Source organism: Oratosquilla oratoria, chromosome 20 (assembly GCF_046742065.1).
Source record: "Oratosquilla oratoria isolate Oo_2021 chromosome 20, ASM4674206v1, whole genome shotgun sequence".
Classification (NCBI taxonomy): domain Eukaryota; kingdom Metazoa; phylum Arthropoda; class Malacostraca; order Stomatopoda; family Squillidae; genus Oratosquilla; species Oratosquilla oratoria.
The window spans coordinates 26,588,635-26,613,221 of NC_134796.1; the positions used below are offsets into that span (position 1 = coordinate 26,588,635).

A 24,587-nucleotide genomic window follows, 5' to 3' on the forward strand; every position below is an offset into this window, starting at 1 on the left:
ACCTCCCACAGTGCCTTTCTGTCTACCCTATCATAAGCCTTTTCCAGATCCATAAAAGCCCCAAAAACATCCTTCCCCTTACCTATAGCTTTCTCACATATTTGTCTTACCACAAAGATCTGATCTACACAACCTCTACCTATCCTAAATCCACACTGTTCCTCACCAATTACTCCCTCTGTTCCTCTCCTAATCCTCTCAATCAAGATCCTCCCATAAGCCTTCCCAACTACACTTAACAAGCTAATCCCACTGAAACTACTACATTCACACTTGTCCCCTTTTCCCTTGTAAAGTGGAACTATACAGGCACTCCTCCAGTCCTCCGGCACTCTACCCTCTCTCCAGCAAACATTAAATAACCTCACCAGCCAGTCCACCATCACTGTACCTCCTTTTTTTAGACATTCTGCATGGCATCCATCTAGACCGGGTGCCTTACCTGCTTTCATCATCTTAACAACTGCCTTCACTTCATCCTTCCTTATTTCTCCTCCATTTTCCTCACTCATCACGTCATTTTCTTAGCATTTCCCACTGTAACTATCTTTCCCTCCCTATCCTCCTTCACAATTAGCAACTCCCTAAAATACTCTGCCCATCTTCCCATTACTGCCTTCTCTTCCATTATCATCTCTCCATCTGCACCTTTTACTTTTTCTTCTCTACTTGATTTGCCTTCTCTTCCTCTCTTAATTTCTTTCCAAAACATCTTTTTATTACTTTCAAAATTTTCTGTCATACTCTTACCCCACTTCACATCTGCTCTCCTCTTTGCCTCTTTTACCTTTTGCTTTACTTCTCTTTTCTTTTCTTTGTACCTCTCATATGACTCCCTCATCCTATTTTGTAACCAAAGTGTGAAAGCTCGCTTCTTCTCTTCTACAACCTTCTTTGTTTCCTCATCCCACCATTCACTACCCTTCCTTCTATTTCCTCCCATCCTTCTTGTTCCACACACCATCCTTGCACACTTTGTGACTCCCTCCTTGAACCATCCCCATTCCTCCTCCACAACTAGCTCTACTCTATCCTTCACACCCTCCCACTCCTCCCTCAGCTTCTTCTTGTACTCCTCCTTTTCCTTTTCATTTAAAGAGTTCACTCTAAGCACCTCCCTACCTTTTGTCCCTTTCCTCTTTCTCCATCTATCCTCCACTCTCAACTTACCTTCCACCAAAAAATGATCTGATATTCCCCCACCCTCTCCCCGTAGCACATGTACATCCTTAACTCTTCCTATCATAGTCCTATTTACCACTACATAATCCATCAACGCTCTATCTACCACCCTTCCATCCACCACCCTCTCCCATGTGTACTTATGCTTGACTTTCTTCTGAAACACTGTATTTGCTATCATCAACTCTCTTTCTAGACACATTTCCACCATCAACTCTCCACAACGATTCTTTCCTGGAACTCCACATTTCCCAACCACTCCATCAATTGGACCATTTCCTACCCTAGCATTAAGGTCTCCCAGTACTATTACGTTGACATTTCTCCCTAAATCCTCTATGCACTCATTTAAATCTATCCAAAAGGCCTCCCTTTCTTCTACATATAACTAATAATAAATGAAAATCAAACAGACAAATGATAGCAAAATAAGAATAATATAAGATAAATTATAATCATTACAGCATCTTGCTTAGGTGTTTATCTAAATGATTCTTAAAGCTTCGAACTGAACTACGTTGCACTACCTGTGCAGGAAGTTTATTCCATTCATTAACTACACGTTTGGCGAAGTTGTTTCCACCTACTTCCAAATTGAATCTATTTCCGGACAGTTTGAGACCATTGTTTCTTGTCTGATTCTCATTCAATGTGAAAATTTGGTCACTTTTGATGTTGTCAATTCCCTTTAGAATCTTAAAGACCTGTATCAAGTCGCCTCTGAGTCTACGCTTTTTTAGGGAAAACAGATTCATATGTTTTAGTCAATTTTTGTATGATTTATTTTTGATATTTGGAATCAGTTTTGTGGCTCACCAGTGTACTTTTTCCAGTCTGTCAATGTCTTTAATGAGATTCGGTGACCATATGGAAACAGCATATTCCAAATGTGGACAAACTAACAATTTATATAGCTTGTTAATGAGTGATGGACATTTGAAATCAAAAGATCATGCAATCAGTCCTAGAATCTTATTTGCTTTCTCAGAGGCTGAAATACACTGCTTGGATGATTTGCGGTCGTTACTAATAATTACGCCGAGATCTTTTTCACTATCCACTTTTGTTAACGAATTTCAAAATAACTTGTAATCGTACTTACTGTTATTTTTACCTATGTGCATTACCTTGGATTTACTTATGTTAAATTTCATTAGCCACTTTTCAGACCATTGCTGTAATTGATCTAAATCTTCTTGAATATCTGATTGGTTTAAGTGATCATTTGCTATTCTGCACAGTTTTGTATCATCAGCAAATTTGGAAACAGTAGATTTTAGTCCATGGTCTATATCATTTATATATATACTATGAATAGAAGTGGCCCAAGAAGGGAACCCTGAGGAACTCCTCTTGTAACATTTTTCATCTAGAATTTTTTCCATTTAAAACAACTCTCTGTTCTCGACCATTCAACCAATTACTAGTCCAACTTAATAGGCTACCATTTATTCCGTGTAAAGCTAATTTAGTAAGTAGTCTTTCGTGTGGGACGGTATCAAACCTTTTGCAAAGTCTAGATATATTCAATCTATATTGTTTCTTTTGTCATAATTCGAGATAACTGTGTTGTAGAATTCGAGTAAGTTATTCCCATCATTGATCTCTTCATTCTCCTCAGTGCAATCCTTAGCTTTGTTCCCATCACCCTTGTCAGCTTCCAAGTCTCACACCCATAGATTATTGCTGGTAGAATGCATTGATTGTAAACTTTATGTTTCAAACATAAAGGTTAAGAGCCTCTCAGGATTTTATCTTACTTACCAAACACTTTCCAACCAATTGTAATGGGTCTTTTTATTTCATTATCATGATTTTTCATCACCTTCACCATCTGGCCTAAATAATTTATTATACTTCCTCAAGATGCTCACCATCAATTACACTCTCTTTACTTTGAACTTTCGTGTTGAACATTATTTTGGTTTTACTCTTATTCATCTTTAAATGTACTTTGAGACTTGTTTAGATCACTCAGCATATCTTGCAAGTCTTCTGCTCTTTCTGAAATAAGAATGTCATCTGCAAATCTTAGGTGGTTCAAATATTTGCCATTAATCTTCAAACCTTTCTTTTCCCAACTCAACCTTCTGAAAATATCTTCCAAACAAGCTGTAAATAATTTGGGTGAAATTTTATCGCCTTGATCTTTTCTGTATCTTTATGTAGTCAAATCATAGCGGTACCTTTCACATAATCTTTTCTAAAACTCTTATGATCTGTTCATTTGTACCCTGTTTGTGTAGCAAGTTTAGTATTGCTATTTGTTCTACCGAGTCAAAGGCCATCTCATAACCTACAAAAACTAAACACAGAGGTATATTGTATTCTGTCGTTTTCTCGATTAGTTGGTTTATCACCCGTAAATGGTAGAGAGGCGAATATCTGCTCCTAAAGCCTGCCTGTTCTCTTAGTTGGTTTCCATCCAAAACTTGACTTAGTCTATTTGTAAGGATCTTGGAGAATATTTTATATATGTTTGATAGCAAGCTAATTGGTCAGTAGTTACTAAGGTTCTTCTGGTCTCCTTTTTTAGGAAACAAAATCACTATAGCATTGCACTACGCATCAGGAACACTTTCTTGACGTAAGCACTGGGTGTACAACTGAGCTAATTTACTATGAACTAATTTACCTCTGTCTTTCAATAGATCTATTAATATACCATCTTCCCCAGGTGCTTTTCCTCATTTCATAGTTTTAGAGCAAATTCTACTTCTTCCTTTGTAATCTCTGGTACACTACTAACGTCTGCACATGAATTTACTGACTCAACTACGGTCTTCTCTTGGTAAAATTCTTTCTTTTTACCATTTTGTTTCTACATTTAATTATTTCTCTATTTGTATCTTTCAAACATATCATTTGCTGTCTTTCTAAAGCTTATCTGCGCTTGGTCACTTTAATACTTTTACCTTTCCGAATAGTTTCCTCTATTTCATCTATATTTCTTTCTTTTCTCTGATCTCTGCCTTTTGTTGATAAGCTTGTTTAGTTCTACTCTTTCTATTTCATCTCTCCTGCTTTTAATATGCATGGTCCTTCTTTTAATTAGGTAATTTGTTTGTAGCTTTGGAGTATTTCTTTTCTCTAATGTTTTTTGTACTTCCTTCTTTCTCTGCCAATTCCATAATGATATTCACTAAATTCAAATTAATATCTTCCACACTGTCCTCATTAGTTCTTAGAGCTCTGAATCTACGAGTATTTTTAATTTCTAACTGAAATTTCTTATTATCCTTAACATTTGCAAGGCTTATATTCTTTCTTAAAACTAGTTTATTTCTCTCGGCTTTGAAATTGAATTTAGCTGTGCAACCAAACCATTCTATGGTCACTACCTATGTTGACTTTATTTATCACTGTAACATTGCTAACACTTTTGCTCTCATCTCCTAATATGAAGTCTATTTCGTTCTTTGTTGTTGTTGTTGTTGTCGTTCCCTAGACTGTCTGTCCGAGCAGTCCCATCTCCCCAAGGAAGGCCACAGCCGAAACTGGGTTTTCCCACAAATCCTTTATAGAGTGTATGTTGTGTTGTTTGCGTGCATGATTGTGTATAATGCAGTCTTCCATTATGTGTTGTATGGTATGGGGTGAAGTGTTACATCCTGGGCAGCTGTTCACAACACGGTCGTCCAGCCTCTTCTGGTAGCTTAGAAGTGCTGGGTGGTGACCGCATCGCAGTCTGGCCAAGTGGACTCTGTCCTTTCGTGGGAGAGAGGATTCAGAAGGGTGGATATCAGGGGGTCTGGCATGCAGCAGTGTGTTGTCTTTCAGTGTGTTAATGGAGCGGTGAGTGATATGATTATGAATATGTTTCCGGAGGCTGGTATTTGGTGGTTGTGGAGGAAGAGAAGAGAGTATCTGTGCGTAATAAAGGTCTTTGGGTGTAGTTTTAATGTTTCTTGGTGTGTGTGGGTGTTCTGCTATGTAGTGTAGCGGGTGTGATGTGTTTGTGGTGGCTGCAGCAAGTGTTTGTGTGCCTCTCATGTCGAGGTGGTCCTTGACTTTGAGGACTTTTGTTTCATGGTGTAAATGGTCTGTAGGTGTTGTATTTGTGCAGCCTGTAATTGTTTTTAGGGCTTTGTTTTGTATGATTTGAAGGGTGTTGTGGTGTGTCTCACTGAGATTAGGAGCCCATGCAGGACTCGCATAATTCATCACTGAGCGTATGCATTGTTTGTATATTGTTATATTAGTTTCTTTGTTTTGTCCAAATGTTGTTCCAGTGATTGACTTAAGTGCGTTAAGTCTAGGTGTCCATTTGTTTTTTATGTTTGTGAGGTGTTGTTTGAAAGACATGGATGTATCGTATGTTACACCAAGAATTTTGGGTGTGTTTGTGTGTGGTATTAGAGTGTTGTTGATGTAGAGCTGAGGTATGTATTTGTGTTCTTTTGTCCAGTTGGTGAGAAGTGTTGCTGTAGATTTGGTTGGAGCTATTTTGAGTCTGTGATGAACCATGTGTTGAGTGTGTCAAGGTAAGGCTGGATTATTTCTGCAGCTTTGTCTGTGTTACGATGTGTGCATGTGATTGTTATGTCGTCTGCGTAGGAAGAGATTTGTATTTCTGAGGTGTCTGGTGTGGGTAAGTCATGCATGTATAGATTAAATAATGTGGGGGATAGAACTGAGCCCTGTGGTACTCCGTTCTTAATTTTTCTTATGTGCGATGATTGGCCATTATATGACACATGAGCATTCCTGCCTGCCAGATAATTGGCCAGCCATCTTTTGGTGTTATTGTGCATGTCTGTGTTATATATTTTATTTGTTAGGTTGTGGCGGGGGATAGCATCAAAAGCTTTACTAATGTCCAATGTTATAAGAAGTGTTCTGTGGTGGGGCCTATCTGAATTGATGCCATCTAAAATTCTTTGTGTGAGGTTTGTCAGAAGAGTGTTTGTGGAGTGTAGTGGCCTAAAACCGTGTTGTGAGTCAGCAAGGGGAATATATGGTGTGACAAGTTTAAGTATTAGGCGTTCAATGACTTTAGAGGGGGTGCAGAGAAGTGTGATTGGGCGGTGCGATGTTGGGATTGTTGGGTCTTTGTTCGGTTTTGGAATGGTGATTATTTTACCATGCTTCCAGATGTCGGGTATAGTGTTGTGTGAATAGCTGTAGTTTGCAATGTTTGTGAGTGCGTGTATACCTTGTGGTCCAATGTGTTTTAGGTGGATGAGTGCTTGAGATTATGCATTATGAGTTTTGTCTGACTGTCTATGAAGGGTGCATAGTCTGAGTCTGTGGGGAAGTCTTTCTTACGTCGAATGGTGCGTGGGTCGTCAGGGTGAGATGTAAGATGGCTCGTCTGTGCAAAATGACGTATGAGTGCGTTTGCTTGTTGTCTGTTTGAGGGTAGATTATCTGTTGTTGTGATTATTGCTGCGTGAGAGCGTGTAGTGTTAGTGTTGGATAGTGTGATGCTGTTGAGTGTTTTGTACAATTTGCTGGTGTTTGTTTTGTGATCAAGTGTATTGATAAAGTTTTGCCAATTTTGTGTTTTTTGTTCGTGTATTTTATTGGCAATCACAGTGTTTAGTGTTTGTATTTGGTCTGCTATGTTTTGAGGGATAGGTGTGGGGGTATCGTGTTTAAGTGTGTCACGTTGTCCGATGAGGCCTTGGATTTCTGGTGTGAAGTTGGGGTTGTGTGATTTTCTGTTGCCTCTAGGGATGTATCTCTTGTCTGCATTTTGTATGATTGTATTAAAAGCGTGCACAGCATTGTTTATGTTTGTGATTGGTGTACTGTTAAGTGTTTCAAAATGTTGTTCTGTCTCTTCAGTAAAGGCTTCCCAGTTAGCTCTCTTGTAATTGGTATAAGTGTGTCTGTGGCCAGCTGGGGTGCATCTTGTTTTGGTGGTGATGATGATTGGAAGGTGGTCAGAGCCAAGGGCTCCGACCACTCTCCATGATGTTGTTGGGGTTAGGCAGGGGGAGCAAAAGGTGATATCAGGAGAGGAGGGAGTGTAGAGGGCTTGGTATGGGATATGTGTATGATTATGCGTGTTGTTCATGATAGTCAATGAGTCGAATTGAGTCTGTATATCAAGCCCTCTGTCTGTGTCAGGGTTGTCGACATACCAGGCAGACGACTTGGCATTGAAGTCACCACCCATGATCAGGTTGGGGATTGAGGTTAGTTGGCTAAGTTGAGGTCTGAAGGTGTTTGGAACTGTGGGGGATGATTGGCGGGGAATGTACATATTAACTATTGTCAGTGTTGAATTGTTGCCTGTGCGGATATGAATGGATTGGGTTTCTGTTGTGTTATCTGTGGTAGGGAGGAGAATTTTGGTTGTGGCACTTGTGTCCACAAAACAGATGGAGTGGTGGATCAGGGTGATGAGTCCACCGCCATTGCCGTCAGTCCGGTCTTGTCTGATGGTGGTGTAATTATGAAATGATGGTGTTTTGTGTGAGTCTTAGTTTTGTTTCTTGTAAAATCGCAATGTGTATGTTGTGTTGTTTAAGAAAGTGTTCAAGTTCATGTTTTTTAGTGTTAATACCATCAATGTTGTGTTGTAATATGTTGATGTTGTGTGTTTTGTATGTGTTGTATGTTGCCGTTTGGGGCTGAGGTTGGGGTGGTAGTGGGGAAGGTGTAGGATCTGGGTCAGAGGGGGGGAAAGGAGAGATCAGGGACAAAGGAAGGGGAAGACTAATCGGGGGTAAGGGCAAAGGGAAATTGGGAGTGGGTAAGGGTGTTGGCTGTGGTTGGGGAGGTGGGAGTGGGGTTACTGGAGGGCAGGTAGAACATGTCCAAGTGTTTGTGTATTGGTTTGTGTCAGCAAGTGTTGTACAAGTGAGGTGGGCCCAGTTTTTGCACATACAGTCGTACCTCGGTACTCGACCATAATCCGTTCTGAGGTGGTGGTCGAGCACCGATTTGTTCGAACACCGAAACCAATTTTCCCCTTATCACTGTCTTTCTTTGGACCCATTATTAAGGGCTAGAGCAACACGAAAAAGTTTAAATCTGGGAAGAAATACTCGAACAAACTGCGTACGTCTTACTCCGCTGGCGGTCTGAGTCGAACTGACGCTTACCCGCTGTTCGAGCTAGTCGAGTACCGAAAATCTGTTCGAGGTCCGATGCATTTTCTACTCGAATTTTTTGGTCGAGCACCGATTTGGTCGAGTATAGAGGCGGTCGAGTACCGAGGTACGACTGTATTGCACTGAACTGAGCCCTTTGTCTGTCTGCTCGAAGTAATGGGTTTAGAGCATGTTGGGCATGTGTATTTTGTGGTGGGCCCAGGATTGCTCTCTACATCTCCGGCTAAAAGTAGAAGAAGAGGGGTGATCGCCGGAAAATCATCCCTCAGTGCAGAAAAAACGTAACATTGTGTGTTGGAAAAAAAGGATTGTGGTACTCCCCCAGGTAGGCGTAGCTCCTCCTTGGGGATTGGTGCCATCTGCGTAGAGCTGATGGCCAGGGGTGGTTGCTGCTGATTGGCCCCCAACTCTTGGGGTTGGGGGGTGGTCCCACGACGTAGACGTTGCAGCTCCAGGACCCGTTCTTTGTTGTTCCATTTGGACTTCTCCATCTCCATTGATGACCTACACGCTTTTGGAAGAAAGTGTTCATTATCCTCATGCTGTAGTTCTCTGCAAAATTTACTAACATCTCACCTCTGTCATTTCTTTCGCCTACTCCAAACTTCCCAATGCACAACTCATCTCCCGTCTTCTTCCCCACTTTAGCATTAAAGTTGCCTATTACCAATGTGTACTTACTTTTTTCTTGATCCATTACCTGACTTTAAATCGTCATAGAACAACTCAATTTCATTGTCTGAACTCTGTGAAGTTGGTGCATAAACCTGAATTATTTTTAGAATATATCTTTTGCACAGCCCAATCACAATCCAAGCTACCCTGTCTGATAAACTACTAAATTGGACTACGTTACCAGCAACCTCTCAGTTTATCAAGAATCCTACTCCATTCGATCTTTCTTTGTCCTTACCTCTATAGTAGAACAGGTGGTGACCATCTTGTAATTGTATCAGCTTTTCTTCCATTCTTCGGACTTTGCTCAGATCTACAATGTACCACTTGATGTTGTCTAGTTCTTCCATTAAACTCTCCAGTCTGTGGTCTTCTGAGAGACTTCTTACATTGTATGTATAGATCTTCATTTTCTTCATGTTGTTTAATGCCTAAGACTTGGATCTGCTTGGACAGTGCTTACTCACATTCAGTGTCACACTGCCCGTAAGCACACAAGGCAATGCAGTTGGACCTGTAGGAGACAATGATCCAACAGGCATGCCCAGTTTTGTTTTGTTTGTACTGTTCATGGTTGTAATGAAGGTTTTTTTTTTTGGCAGTAATCTCACCTCTGTGCCAGCTGGTTTCTGGTGAGATATTTTTCTGGTGTCACCTTATTCATTATATTCGGTGAAGCCCTATATCTATAGGGTGCCCAATGCTCCACACCATCATTATGAGGGTACCCCATATATCTGTGAGGAATTTCCCTGTTTGCCATCAGGGATGTGCCAGTTAGCAGTGGGTCCTGCGACTGTGTGTTTGAGCTGCTCTTTGTCTGATCTTTCTTACAAAACCTGTTTGATATGGGTGACCCTGCAGAGATTTCCTCTCTATCGACATAGCTTTTGTAATCATTCTCAAGCCTATCCACCATGTCAAGGTGTCAACTCTCAGATAGGACTCAGCTACAAGTACAAAATTATTTACTCAGTTACAACTACAAAATTGATAATCAAAATGCCAACACCGGCATCCTTGTATACCCACTTGGCCTCATGATGCCTACATAGGCATCATCATATGGAAGAGGTTAACCCCTTCGATACGATGACGCCTACGTAGGCGTCATGAGGAGCAAGTGGGTATGCGAGGATGCCGATGTCGGTGTCTTGATTATATATATATTGTAATTGTACCTGTGTGACCCCCATACTCTGTAAACTGGCTTTATCATATTTTCTATGGTTATCAAAATTCACGGGTGAAGGAGAATGAGCAATACAGTGGTAACTTTATTTTTTATAATGCGAGTATTATGATGCAACATCGCACGTCTGGCAGCTAATGCTCCCTGCAAGATTTTGGCCGGTATTGAAGGGGTTAATGTTCATAGAGGTAGGTAATGGTAGCATCTGTGAGTATAGGGTACCAAATTGATGTTCAGTTGTGTGGGGAAGAAAATAGTATGTATATGTTGAAAGCTATGTGGCATTATATTCCACACTAGAAAGTCCTCTCGAAGGGGCACCATCCTAGCCTCCTGATAGGGGGAGTTTGTGATGTTAAACCATATCACATCAAGTTCAAAGGTCTTTTTAAAGATGTAGCTGGGGCCAGGGATGACTTCATCCACAAGGTGCTAAGGTGGGAGGAGTTATGGGTTTTAGATGGGTGTATGCTTTGATTTAACTCAAACCCCATCCCTTATAAGGAGGAAAAGGATTTATGTTTCAACATACATATATCAAAGGCTTTTTTCCCCCTTACATGGGAGGTAGTAAAAAAAAACAGGCATAGAAACCACTTCCACCCATTCCATCCCCAAGATACTTTACTCCCCGCTACCCTCCCTCTTATCTTGGCACCTCCTGGATGATGGGTTATCCCTGCATCTTGTCCACTGCCCTGGGTCAGAAGCAGACATTCCTCTCTTTACCAAAGCCCCTTTTACCCCATCCATCCATCTCATCCTAGGTTGACCCCTCATGTTTACTCATTCCACCTCTATCTTCCACACCTCTTTTACTAGTCTTCACTCATTCTTTCCATGTGTCCAATCCATCCCAATACTCTTTCATCAACCTTATCTCCCAACTCCCTTTCCACCCCTGTTCTCCTCCTCACCTCCTCATTTCTCACTCTGTCCAGCCTAGTAACCCCTATCATACTTCTCAGGTATTTCATCTCAAACATATTCAAACTCCTTCTTCCTCTCTTATGTTCCATGTTTCTGCCCCATACAGTACTGTTGGCACAATCGCTCCTTCATACAATCTCTTCTTAACCCCTTCCATACGGTGCCGCACACGTAGGCGTCATGGACTTAGATCTCGGTGGCAGCAACCAATGCCAGCCGTACGACGTGTCGTAATAATACTCGCATCATAAAATATAGTCACCGCTTATATCGATCGTTCTCTCTTCACCCGTGAATTTTGATAACCATAGAAAATGCGATTACAAAAGAATTAGAAAGAATGTCATTATGGAGGGGCGACTACAATAAATATAATCAAGACGCCGATATGGCAGCCTCGCGAATACACTCGCTCCCCATGACGCCTACTGTGCGGCACCGTATGGAAGGGGTTAACATCCATTCCCAAATGTCTGTTTCTCATTACACTTTTTAATCCCCCAAGGCATTTACTCACTTCTTATGTTCCATGTTTCTGCCCCATACAGTGCTGTTGGCACAATCACTCCTTCATACAATCTCTTCTTAACCACTTCCATACAGTGACGCCTATGTAGGCGGCATAAGGAGCAAGTGGGTACTCGATGATGTCGACGTCGGCATCTTGACTATATTTATTGTAGTCGTACCTATGCAACCTCCATTCTCTCTAAACTGCCTTCATCATATTTTCTATGGTTATCAAAATACATGGGTGAAAGAGAACGAACGATTGAGCACTGACTTTATTTTTTATAATGCGATTATTATGACACAACATCGCACGTCGGGCAGCTAATGCTGCCAGACGTGTGATGTGCCCCGGAGTGAAGAGGTTAACATCCATTCCCAATTGTCTGTTTCTCATTACACTTTTTAATCCCCCAAGGCATTTACTCACTTCTCTCAATCTACATTCCACCTCCACCCCCATTCCTCCCTTTCCTGCCACATTCGCACCCAAGTATCTAAAACTATCCACTTCCTCCAGTCTCTCTCCCATAATACTCACTTCCAGTCTGCTGCCACTTTCTCCCCTTGTACATCTCATCACCTTAGTTTTACCCACATTTGTCTTTAACTTCATTCTTTCATATACCTTCCCAAACTCTGTCACTAATTTCCTCAATCCCTCCTCTGATCCTGCTACAAGGACAGTGTCGTCAGCAATCAACAACTGGCTTATCTCCCACTTTTCTCCATTTTCTTTAACCATCTCCAATCCCTGACCCACTACCCTTGTATTTACCTCTTGCACCACCCCATCCATGTCTAAATTGATCAGTTAGGGCAACATAACACATCCCTGATGAAGTCCCTCCTATACCTTTAACCACTCACTCTCTCCATTTCTAATCCTAACACAAGCTCTACTACTTCCATAAAAACTCTTGACTGCTCTTAACAGCTTTCCTCCTATCCCATATATCTGCAAAACTTCCCACAGTGCCTTCCTGTCTATTAGTCATAAGACTTTTCCAGATCCATAAAAGCCCAAAAAAACATTCTTACCTTTTCCTATAGCTTTCTTATATATCTGTCTTACCACAAAAATCTGATCTACACAATCCCTACCTGTCCTAAACCCACACTGTTCCTCACCAATTACTCCCTCTGTTCCTCTCCCAATCTTCTCAGTCAAGATCCTCCCATAAGCCTTCCCAACAAACTGATCCCTCTGAAACTACTACACTCACACTTGTCCCCCTTTCCCTTGTAAAGTGGAATTATACAGGCACTTCTCCAGTACTCCGGCACTCTACCCTCTCTTAAACAAACTTTAAATAACCTCACCAGCCAGTCCACCAGTATGTTTATTACTTTTTAATTTCAATGTGTCCTCCATTATGGTGTGTGTATCATGTGTTAGGTTTGGTTGTTTAGAAAAATACATTACCAGTAGTTACATACCAGTTCATGATAGCAAATACAGTACTACCTCTCATTAACGGACATTAATTAGCTGTGTTTGCAGTGTTTTTGCTGTGTTTTCGGTGTTTTTGGTGCTGTTGTTTAGTGTGTGCAATCACTATGCCACCCAAAAACCACTCCAAGTCAATGGATTATTCACATCAACGGACACCGTTACCCCCCTTTTAGTCCGTTAATGAGAGGTAGTACTGTACAGTTGTTTCGTTGGGAGAGAGTTGATGATAGCAAATACAGTGTTTTGGAAGAAAGTCAAGCATAAGTACACATGGGAGAGGGTGGTGGATGGAAGGGTGGTAGATAGAGCGTTAATGGACTATGTAGTGGTAGGTATGAGTATAATAGGAAGAGTTAAGGATGTACATGTACTAAGGGGAGAGAGTGGGGGAATATCAGATCATTTTTTGGTGGAAGGTAAGTTGAGAGTGGAGGATAGATGGAGAAAGAGGAAAAGGACAAAAGGTAGGGAGGTGCTTAGAGTGAACTCTTTAAATGAAAAGGAGAATGAGTACAAGAAGAAGCTGAGAGAGGAGTGGGAGGGAGTGAAAGATAGAGTAGAGCTAGGAGTGGAGGAGGAATGGGGATGGTTCAAGGAGGGAGTCACAAAGTGTGCAAAGATAATGTGTGGAACAAGAAGGATGGGAGAAAATAGAAGGAAGGGTAGTGAATGGTGGGATGAGGAAACAAAGAAGGTTGTAGAAGAGAAGAAGCGAGTTTCACAGATGGTTACAAAATAGGACAAGGGAGTCATATGAGAGATACAAAGAAAAGAAAAGGGAAGTAAAGCACAAGGTAAAGGAGGCAAAGAGGAGAGCAGATGCGAAATGGGGTAAGAGTATGACAGAAAATTTTGAAAGTAATAAAAAGATGTTTTGGGAAGAAATTAAGAGAGGAAAAGGAGGCAAATCAAGTAGAGAAGAAAAGGTAAAAGGTGCAGATGGAGAGATGATAATGGAAGAGAAGGCAGTAAGGGGAAAATGGGCAGAATATTTTAGTGAGTTGCTAAATGTGAAGGAGGATAGGGAGGGAAAGATAGTTACAGTGGGAAATGCTTAGAAAATGACGGATGAGTGAGGAAAATGGAGGAGAAATAAGGAAAGATGAAGTGAAGGCAATTGTTAAGATGATGAAAGCAGGTAAGGCACCTGGTCTAGATGGATACCATGCAGAATGTCTAAAAAAAGGAGGTACAGTGATGGTGGACTGGCTGGTGAGGTTATTTAATGTTTGCTGGAGAGAGGGTAGAGTGCCGTAGGACTGGAGGAGTGCCTGTATAGTTCCACTTTACAAAGGAAAAGGGGACAAGTGTGAGTATAGTAGTTTCAGAGGGATTAGCTTGTTAATTGTAGTTGGGAAGGCTTAAGGGAGGATCTTGATTGAGAGGATTAGGAGAGGAACAGAGGGAGTAATTGGTGAGGAACAGTGTGGATTTAGGATAGGTAGAAGTTATGTAGATCAGATCTTTGTGGTAAGACAGATATGTGAGAAAGCTATAGGAAAGGGGAAGGATGTTTTTTGGGCTTTTATGGATCTGGAAAAGGCTTATGACAGCGTAGACAGGAAGGCACTGTGGGAGGTTTTGCGGATATACAGGATAGGAGGAAAGCTTCTAGGAGGTGTCAAGAGTTTTTACGAGAGTAGTAGAGCATGTGTTAGGATTAGAAATGGAGAGAGTGAGTGGTTTGAGGTAAAGGTGGGTCTTCGTCATGGATGAGTTATGGTGCCCTGACTGTTCAACTTATACATGGATGGGGTAGTGCGAGAGGTAAATGCAAGGGTAGTGGGTCAGGGATTGGAGATGGTTAACCACTTCCATATGGTGATGCCTACGTAGGCGGCATGAGGAGCAAGTGTGTACTCGATGATGCCAATGTCGGCATCTTGATTATATTGTAGTCGTACCTACGTAATTTCCATTCTCTCTAAACTGGCTTCATCAATTTTCTATGGTTATCAAAATACACGGTTGAAAGAGAACGAACGATTGAGCACTGACTTTATTTTTTATAATGCGATTATTATGACGCAACATCACATGTCGGGCAGCTAATGCTGCCAGAGAATGTGATGTGCCCCGGAGTGAAGAGGTTAAAGAAAATGGAGAAAAGTGGGAGGTGAGCCAGCTGTTGTTTGCAGACGACACTGCGCTTGTGGCAGGATCGAAGGAGGGATTGAGGAAGTTGGTGACAGAGTTTGGGAGAGTGTGTGAAAGAAGAAAGCTGAAGATAAATGTGGGTAAAAGTAAGGTGATGAGATGTACAAGGGGTGAAAGTGGCAGCAGACTGGAAGTGAACATTATGGGAGAGTGACTAGAGGAAGAGGATAGTTTTAGATACTTGGGTGCAAATGTGGCAGGAAAAGGTGGAGTGGAAATGGAGGTAGAATGTAGATTGAGAGAAGCTAGTAAATGCCTTGGTGGATTAAAGAGTGTAATGAGGAATAGACATTTGGGAATGGAGGCTAAGAGGAGACTGTATGAAGGAGTGATTGTGCCAACAGCACTGTATGGGGCAGAAACATGGAACATAAGAGAAGAAGAGAGAAGGAGTTTGAATGTGTTTGAGATGAGGTGTCTGAGAAGTATGATGGGAGTTACTAGGCTGGATAGAGTGTATTTAGGGATGGTATGGGTGGGAATGATTTTATGCCTTTTTCTTTTTGGCTACCTCCCTTTTAAGGGTGAAAAAGCCTTGGTATATATATATATATGTATGTATGTATGTACCAGTATTATAAAGGCTTTGTATTTTAGATTTTTAAAATTTACCATCATATAATTTATCCTGATTTTAGAATGGTTGTATTTTTCTCCACCCTTAGCAGTGAATTAAATTTATGAATCTAAAATTTTCAGCCACTGAGAACAGATGCCATCATCCCAGATCCTGACACAGATGAGAATTTGGGTCCCATTGAACCACCGTTTCCCTCAGTTTCCTACAGTCGTAACTACTCAGCACCACTCTACAATGGTTATGAGCTTTGGAATGAGTGGGGGGATCCCTTCAGGCTCTACCCAAATTATCCTGATGACCCTATTCTTCCATCAGAAGCAAAGTTTTCAGGATCTCAGCTTGGATTTAGGCCAATTAATGGAGGTGCTGGAGGTTCTGGAAAAGAATTCAGTGAAAACCTTGGGGGAAATTCACCCAGGGAGCAATTCACAATTGTCATGCTGACTTATGAGAGAGAACAAGTGAGTTATTGGTTATTGATTGTTAGTATGGGAATAGAAAGGGACCAGTGGTGTTCATCTGTTTGTGGTGGTCTTCTGAAATGGATTGCAGAGAGAATCATGTCTGTATTACCCAAATTCAAAGCCCATCAACCCTTGACACTTGGTCTCTATACCAGACCCAATGTTTCTATTAACTTCAACTGTAATTGTTTCAGTTTTTCACATTGGGAGAGCTGAAAATCAGTGACTGCTTCCCACTTACTACTTTCAACTATTGACAGAGATAGTCCCACTCTAGTATGAGACAAACAGTAGTCCAAAATTTCTTCTTGGAGACTGTTGAGAGCCAGTGTTAGATTGGAGGTTTCCAGCCTATAATACTGACTTGAATTTTATTTTACATAGAATTTATGTGAATAAAGTTAAGCAAAAAGAGATTGGGAGTAGCCACCATGGAATGTGGAGAAATTAATAGTGTGCATTGTAGTTTTTATTTGCATGCAAAAGCTCACTTTTCTTTTATATAATATTTGTTTAAATCTACATTAACCTGTTTAACCCTCTTCATCCCAGGTATTATTGAATTCCCTGGCACGTCTGTATGGTTTACCATATCTAAATAAAGTCATTGTTGTGTGGAACTCTCCAAGGCTGCCATCTGAAGATATCCGTTGGCCGGATATAAAGGTCCCAGTACAAGTAAGGATTGTTAAGTCTGTTCTAGAGTTCATAGTTTTTTTTTTTCTTTTTTCTTTTTTCAGATGTGATTTCTTTAAAGTTCTGAGTTCCAAAGAATAGAAAAAAGATATGCAGATTAATGTGGTTAGCTTCAAAAGTGTTTTTGAGCCTTGGCATACCTTTCATAAAGGTTAATATGTGAGTTCATTATTGATACTACTCAGGTGATCCGGGCAGAACGTAACAGCCTCAACAATCGATTCCTTCCCTATTCTGAGATCGAAACTGAAGCTGTTCTCTCAGTTGATGATGATGCACATCTACGGCATGATGAAATTGTCTTCGGTTTCAGGTAAGAATTGTGTAGAATTACCATTCTTATCAACTTGATGTTAAATTTACATTTGTACATATAAACATATACCAAAGGCTTCTTCCCCCTTACAAGGCATAAAATCCACTCTCACCCATTCCGTCCCCACATACACCACTCCCATTTACCCCACTCCCTCCCTCTTATCTTGGTTCCTCCTGAATGACAGGTTGTCCCTGTATGTTGCCTGCTGTCCTGGTTCAGAAGCAGTGTCACAAGACACAGTACATCCACAGCAGGACCGCTTCATTAAATTGACCCCCCTCCCCTGCCCCATACAGTGCTGTTGGCACAGTCATTCCTTCATACAATCTCCTCTTAGTATCCATTCCCAAGTGTATTTTTCATTACATTTTTTAATCCTTCAAGGCATTTACATGCTTCTTTCAATCTACATTCAACCTCCACCTCCACTTCTCCCTTTCCCACCACATTTGCACCCAAATATCTAAAACTATCCACCTCCTCCAGTCTCTCCCCCTTAATACACACTTCCAGTCTACTGCGACTTTTTCCCCTCATACATTTCATCACCTTACTTTTCCTCACATTTATCTTCAACTTCCTTCTTTTGCACACCTTCCCAAACTCTGTAACTAACTTCCTCAATCCCTTCTCTGATCCTGCAACAAGCGCAGTGTTGTCAACAGACAATAACTGGCTTATCTCCCATTTTTCTCTATTTTCTGTAACCATTTCCAATCCCCAACCCATTATCCTTGCATTTACCTCTCACACCACCCCAATCATGTATAAATTGAACAGCCAAGGTGACATAACACATCCCTAATGAAGTCCCACCTTTACCTTAAACCACTCTCTCCATTTCCAATTCTAACACAAGCTCTACTATATACATATATACATACATATACCAAGGCTTTTTTCCCCCTTACAAGGAAGGTAGCCAAAAAGAAAAAGGCATAAAATCATTTCCACCCATTCCATCCCTAAATACACTCCACTCCCCTCCACCCTCCCTCCCATCTTAGCACCTCCTGGATGACGTGTCATCCCTACACCTTGTCCACTGCCCTGGGTCAGAGGCAGTGTCGCAAGTCACAGCACATCCACAGCAAGGCCGCTTCATTAAATCGGTGACCCCCCTCTCCGTCTCTCCCTGCATAAAGGGAGAAGACAGGGAGAAATCCCTTCGGGCTGCATCAAAATTTGCTCACACCTACTACCTCACCCCCATCCCCCCACCCATTCCACCTCATGCATCACAACATCATCCATATACAACCATTCTCCATTCACCCCTGTCTTCTGTCCTCTCCCGTCCTTCCTCAACAGACATTCCCCTCTTCCCCAAAGCCCCCTTCACCCCATCCATCCACCTCATCCTAGGATGTCCCTTCATGTTCACTCCCTCCACATCTGCCTTCCATACCTCTTTTACTAGTCTTTCTTCATTCATTCTTCCCATGTGTCCAAACCATCCTAATACTCTTTCATCAACCTTATCCCCCAACTCCCTTTCCACCCCTGTTCTCCTCCTCACCTCCTCATTTCTCACTCTAGCCTAGTAACCCCCATCATACTTCTCAGACACCTCATCTCACATTCAAACTCCTCTCTTCCTCTCTTATGTTCCATGTTTCTGCTCCATACAGTGCTGCTGGCACAATCACTCCTTCATACAGTCTCCTCTTAGTAAGAGCTTATACAAGCTCTACTACTCTCATAAAAGCTTTCCTCCTATCCCATATATCTGCAATACCTTCCACAGTGCCTTACTGTCTACCCTGTCGTAAGTTTTTTTCCAAATCCTTAAAGACCCAAAAGACATCCTTACCTTTTCCTATAGCTTTCTGATATATCTCTTAACACAAAAATCTGATCTACACGACCCCTACCTGTCCTAAACCCACATAGTTCCTCACCAATTACTCCCTCTGTTCCTCTCCTAATCCTCTCAATCAAGACCCTCCCATAAGCCTTCCCATTTACACTTAACAAACTGATCCCTCTGAAACTACTACACTTACACTTGTCTCATTTTCCCTTGTAAAGTGGAACTATACAGGCACTCCTCCAGTCCTGTGGCACTCTACCCCCTCTATAAATATTAAATAACCTCACCAGCCAATCCACCATCATTGTACCTCCTTTTTTTTAACATTTGCATGACACCCATCCAACCCAGGTGGTTTATCTGCTCTCATCACCTTAACAACTGCCTTCACCTTATGTTTCCTTATTTCTCCTCCATTTTCCTCTCTCATCACTCTTTTTCTTAGCACTTCCCACTGCAAGTACCTTTCCCTCTGTATCCACCTTCACATTTAGCAACTCCCTAAAATACTCTGCCCATCTTCCCCTTACCGCCTTCTCTTCCATTATCATCTCTCCATCTGCACCTTTTACCTTTTCTTCTCTATTTGATTCGGCTTCTCTTCCTCTCTTAATTTCCTTCCAAAACATAACAACTTTTTATTATTTTAGAAATTTTCTGTCATACTCTTACTCCATTTAACATCTGTTCTCCTCTTTGTTTCCATTAACTTATGCTTTATTTCTCTTTTCTTTATACCTCTCATATGATTCCCTCATCGTATTTTGTAACCAATCTGTGAAAGCTCGCTTCTTCTCTTCTACAACCTTCTTTGTTTCCTCATCCCACTACTCACTCCCTCCTTGAACCATCCCCATTCCTCCTCCACTCCTAGTTCTACTCTATTCTTCACTCCCTCCCACTCCTCTTTCAGCTTCTTATACTACTACACCTTTTCTTTCTTGTTTAAGCAGTTCACTCTAAGCACCTCCCTACCTTTTGTCCTTTTCCTCTTTCTCTATCAATCCTCCACTCTCAACTTACCTTCCACCAACAAATGATCTGATATTCCTCCACTCTCCCCTTAGAACATGTACATCCTTAACTCTTCCTACTATTCTCCTGGTTACCTCTAATGCTCTATGTACCACCTTTCCATCCACCACCCTCTCATATGTGTACTTATGCTTAACTTTCTTCCTAAACACTGTATTTACTAATGACAGCTCTCTTTCTAGACCCATCACCATCAATTCTCCACTACAAATTTTTCCTGGAACTCCACACCTACAACCACTCATCTATTGGTTCATTTCCTACCCTAGCATTAAGGTCTCCCAATACCACTACATAGACATTTCTCCCTAATCCCTCTATGCACTCATTTAAATCTATCCAAAAAGCCTCCCTTTCCTCTACACACTTCTCACTACCAGGCCCATATATACTTACAAAATCCACATTTACCTTCCCAGTTTCACCTTCATCCACATTAAACTTGAAGAAACCTCCTTCCACTCCACCACATGTTTATCTATCTCTTCATTTACTAGTATAGCCACCCCTTCTCTCCCTCTTCCTCTCTTCACATCTGAGACCCTCCCAACTACACTCCCAAACTCTAACTTCCCCCTATCTTTCAACTTACAAAGGATTACAAAGGCAGAGCATGCTGACAGGAGACCTTTTGGTCCATATCTAGGTCGGATGTGAAAAAAAATCATAATTATAAAATAACAAAAAAAAACTATAATAACGTAAATAACAAATAAAATACATAAATAAATGCATAGGTATATTTAAATAATAAACAAACAGGTAAATAGTAAATAATAATAAATTGACATATAACTGATAATAAATGAAAATCAAACAGACAAATGATAACAAAACAAAAACAAATAATATAAAATGAATTATAATTATTACAGCATCTTGCTTAGGTGTTTATCTAAATGATTCTTAAAGCTTAGAACTGAACTACATTGCACTACCTGTGCAGGAAGTTTATTCCATTCATTAACTACACGGTTGGCAAAGTTGTTTCCACCTACTTCCAAATTGAATCTATTTCCGGACAGTTTGAGACCATTGTTTCTTGTCTGATTCTCATTCAATGTGAAAATTTGGTCACTTTTGATGTCAATTCCCTTTAGAATCTTAAAGACCTATATCAAGTCACCTCTGAGTCTACGCTTTTTTAGGGAAAACAGATTCATATGTTTTAGTCAATTTTCGTATGATTTATTTTTTATATTTGGAATCAGTTTTGTGGCTCGCCGGTGTACTTTTTCCAGTCTGTCAATGTCTTTAATGAGATTCGGTGACCATACGGAAACAGCATATTCCAAATGTGGACGAACTGACGATTTCTATAGCTTGTGAATGAGTTATGGACTTTTGAAATCAAAAGATCGTGCAATCAGTCCTAGAATCTTATTTGCTTTCTCAGAGGCTGAAATACACTGCTTGGATGATTTGAGGTCATTACTAATAATTACGCCGAGATCTTTTTCACTATCCACTTTTGTTAACGAATTTCCAAATAACTTATAATCGTACTTACTGTTATTTTTACCTATGTGCATTACCTTGCATTTACTTATGTTAAATTTCATTAGCCACTTTTCAGACCATTGCTGTAATTTATCTAAATCTTCTTGAATATCTAATTGGTTAAAGTGATTATTTGCCATTCCACACAGTTTTGTATCATCAGCAAATTTGGAAACAGTAGATTTTAGTCCATGGTGTATATCATTTACATATACTATGAATAGAAGTGGCCCAAGAATAGAACCCTGAGGAACTCCACTTGTAATATTTTCTATCTAGAAGTTTTTCCATTTAAAACAACTCCCAGTTTTCGACCTTTCAACCAATTACTAGTCCAACCTAATAGGCTACCACTTATTCCGTGTAAAGCTAATTTAGTAAGTAGTCTTTCGTGTGGGATGGTACCAAAAGCTTTTGCAAAGTCTTGATATATTAAATCTATATTGTTTCTTTTGTCATAATTCGAGATAACTGTGTTGTAGAATTCGAGTAAGTTAGTCATGCAAGAACGTTTCCGTCTGAAACCATGCTGGCTATCATTTATCAAAGGGTTACTTTCTAAATGATGTTCAATAGCATCTTTGATGATAGTTTCCATTATTTTTCCTACAATTGAAGTCAAACTTATAGGCCTATAGTTATTTGGCTTCTTTTTGTCACCTTTTTTGAATATGGGAGTAACGTTAGCTAGCTTCCATTCTCATGGGACATCTCCGGATATGATGGATTTCTTGAAAATAATTTCTAATGGAACAACAATCTCATTTTTCATTTCCTTTAACCCCTTCCATACGGTGCCGCATACATAGGCGGCATGAGGAGCAAGTAGATACGCGAGGCTGCCATATTGGCGTCTTGATTATATTTATTGTAGTTGCCCCTGTGTAATGACATACAGGTACTCCTCGTTTAAGGACCTACTCGGTTAACAACAACTCGGAGTAACGACGGGCTTTATGACGTCGTTTAACATAAATCTCCCGAAGTTACGACGTCGTGTACAATAATTAAGTTGGCTGAGGCAAATTTGTATGATGTTATAAATTAACTTGTACGGTGGATATTAGCTGTGATGTAAAGTGTTCTGAAGCTTAGGTCTACATTACCATCCTGCAAGCTGCAAAAACTACCTGGGGTACAGTGTATACCGGTAGTGGTAAATTTTTAGTTTCAACCATACGGTGCCGCACACGTAGGCGTCATGGGGAGCGAGTGTATTCGCGAGGCTGCCATATCGGCGTCTTGATTATATTTATTGTAGTCGCCCCTCCATAATGACATTCTTTCTAATTCTTTTGTAGTCGCATTTTCTATGGTTATCAAAATTCACGGGTGAAGAGAGAACGATCGATATAAGTGGTGACTATATTTTATGATGCGAGTATTATTACGACACGTCGTACGGCTGGCATTGGCTGCTGCCACCGAGATCCAAGTCCATGACGCCTACGTGTGCGGCACTGTATGGAAGGGGTTAAAAGGAATGTAAGTTTTGAATCATCTTAGTGAGCGTATTTTGAAATATTTCCCACATCTTATCTACAGGTCTTTCATTTAATTTTGCCTCCCAATCTGTAAGCTGAAGCTCCTGACGTAGTCCTATGAAGTGAGCTTTACTGAAATCGGGTATTTTAGAAACACAAGCATCTATTCTAAAAAAAATTAGGAGTTTGAATCTAAGTTGTGATCGCTATTTGCAACAGATTCACCGACTTCTACATCAGTTACCATGCTTTCGCGGCTAGTGATCAATAGATCGAGTAAGTTTCCATATCTTGTGGGCTCTTTTACATGCTGAATTATGTAATTGTCACCAAGAAAATCAATCAAGTGACTACCTATATGTCCATGTTCAAGGGTCATCCAATCAAGGTCAGTAAAATTGAAATCACCCATTATCAATAAATCCCGGTTGCAGAAACTAAATAGTTCTTGAAATAACAGTTTGTCGTCTGCTAATGATGTTTTTGGCCTATATATTACACCTATATTCATTTTTTGTCCATTTGTTTGGGTTAACTCAACCCACAAACTATCATATGCATCCTGTTTCACTTTCTCTAAAACACAAGCATGAACATTGTTTTAACATACAACAGAACACCCCCACCTTTCTTAGTTTCAATCAGTGCCAACACATCCATCTTTCTTCCCATAAATATACTGCCTATCTCTTCCCCTCTACTTGTCTGTACCACATCCATACAAATTAAAAGACCCAAACCTTAGGGTTCTGGTTGGAAAAATCCTCCCAGACCCTCTTATGCCTTTGCTGTGTTTAGGAATGTCCCATGTGGGGGTACAGGGAGAAGGATGCCTAGTCCTAACCCTGCCCTCTTTTTGTTGCATTTTATGACTCGAGTGAGAACACTTAGTGGCAGTATTCTTTTCTTCCACCTCAGGGTTTGGCAAAATAAGAAAAAAATATGAATTGAGTCTCAAAAGAGGAATGAATGGAGGGAGATTGTAAAAGGATGAAGTAGTCCAACAGGATGTTTTTATCTGCTTCATAAAATGTTTTGAATGGATGAAGAGGGGTCACCATATCATGAAGAATGAGACGGTTAAATAAGGTGAAGGGGCCTTGGGATGCATATAATATGTCTCTTAATCAGGGAAAAGAAGATGCAAAAGATAAGAATGGATTGAGGAAATTGTGAAATGATGGTGCAGCCTTAAGGGATGGTCTTCCCATCTGCTCCATGATATATTTTAGAGTGGATTTGGGTTGGGAGGGTTGCCCTACAATAAAGCAGTGGCGGTAACAAAGGTTTTTTAATTTGAACCTTTGGGTGTGGCTGGGTGAAACCCCAGGACTCAGTGCTGTTGCCACATTACTCCATCATATAAGAGGTGCTCACTATCTCTCTCTCATTATATATATATATGTGTGTGTGTGTATATATATATGTACATACATATACATATACCAAAGGCTTTTTTCACCCTTATAAGGGAGGTAGCCAAAAAACAAAGGCATAAAACCACTTCCGCCCATCCCATCCCTATCACAC

At 40.6% G+C, this 24,587-nt stretch overlaps 1 protein-coding gene across 6 annotated transcripts in view; it reads left to right on the forward strand.

Moving 5' to 3' along the window:
- The window catches only part of botv (exostosin like glycosyltransferase 3), a 161,672-nt gene that overhangs the window by 53,270 nt on the left and 83,815 nt on the right, over positions 1–24,587 (forward strand). For 5 of the 6 annotated variants that reach the window (XM_076203763.1, XM_076203762.1, XM_076203766.1 and 2 more), the window contains 3 exons: positions 15,866–16,207; positions 16,763–16,888; positions 17,092–17,219. In XM_076203763.1, the coding sequence (XP_076059878.1) occupies positions 15,866–16,207; positions 16,763–16,888; positions 17,092–17,219 (596 nt within the window). The remainder of the gene's footprint in view (positions 1–15,865; positions 16,208–16,762; positions 16,889–17,091; positions 17,220–24,587) is intronic. The other variant, XM_076203767.1, reaches the window with a different exon arrangement.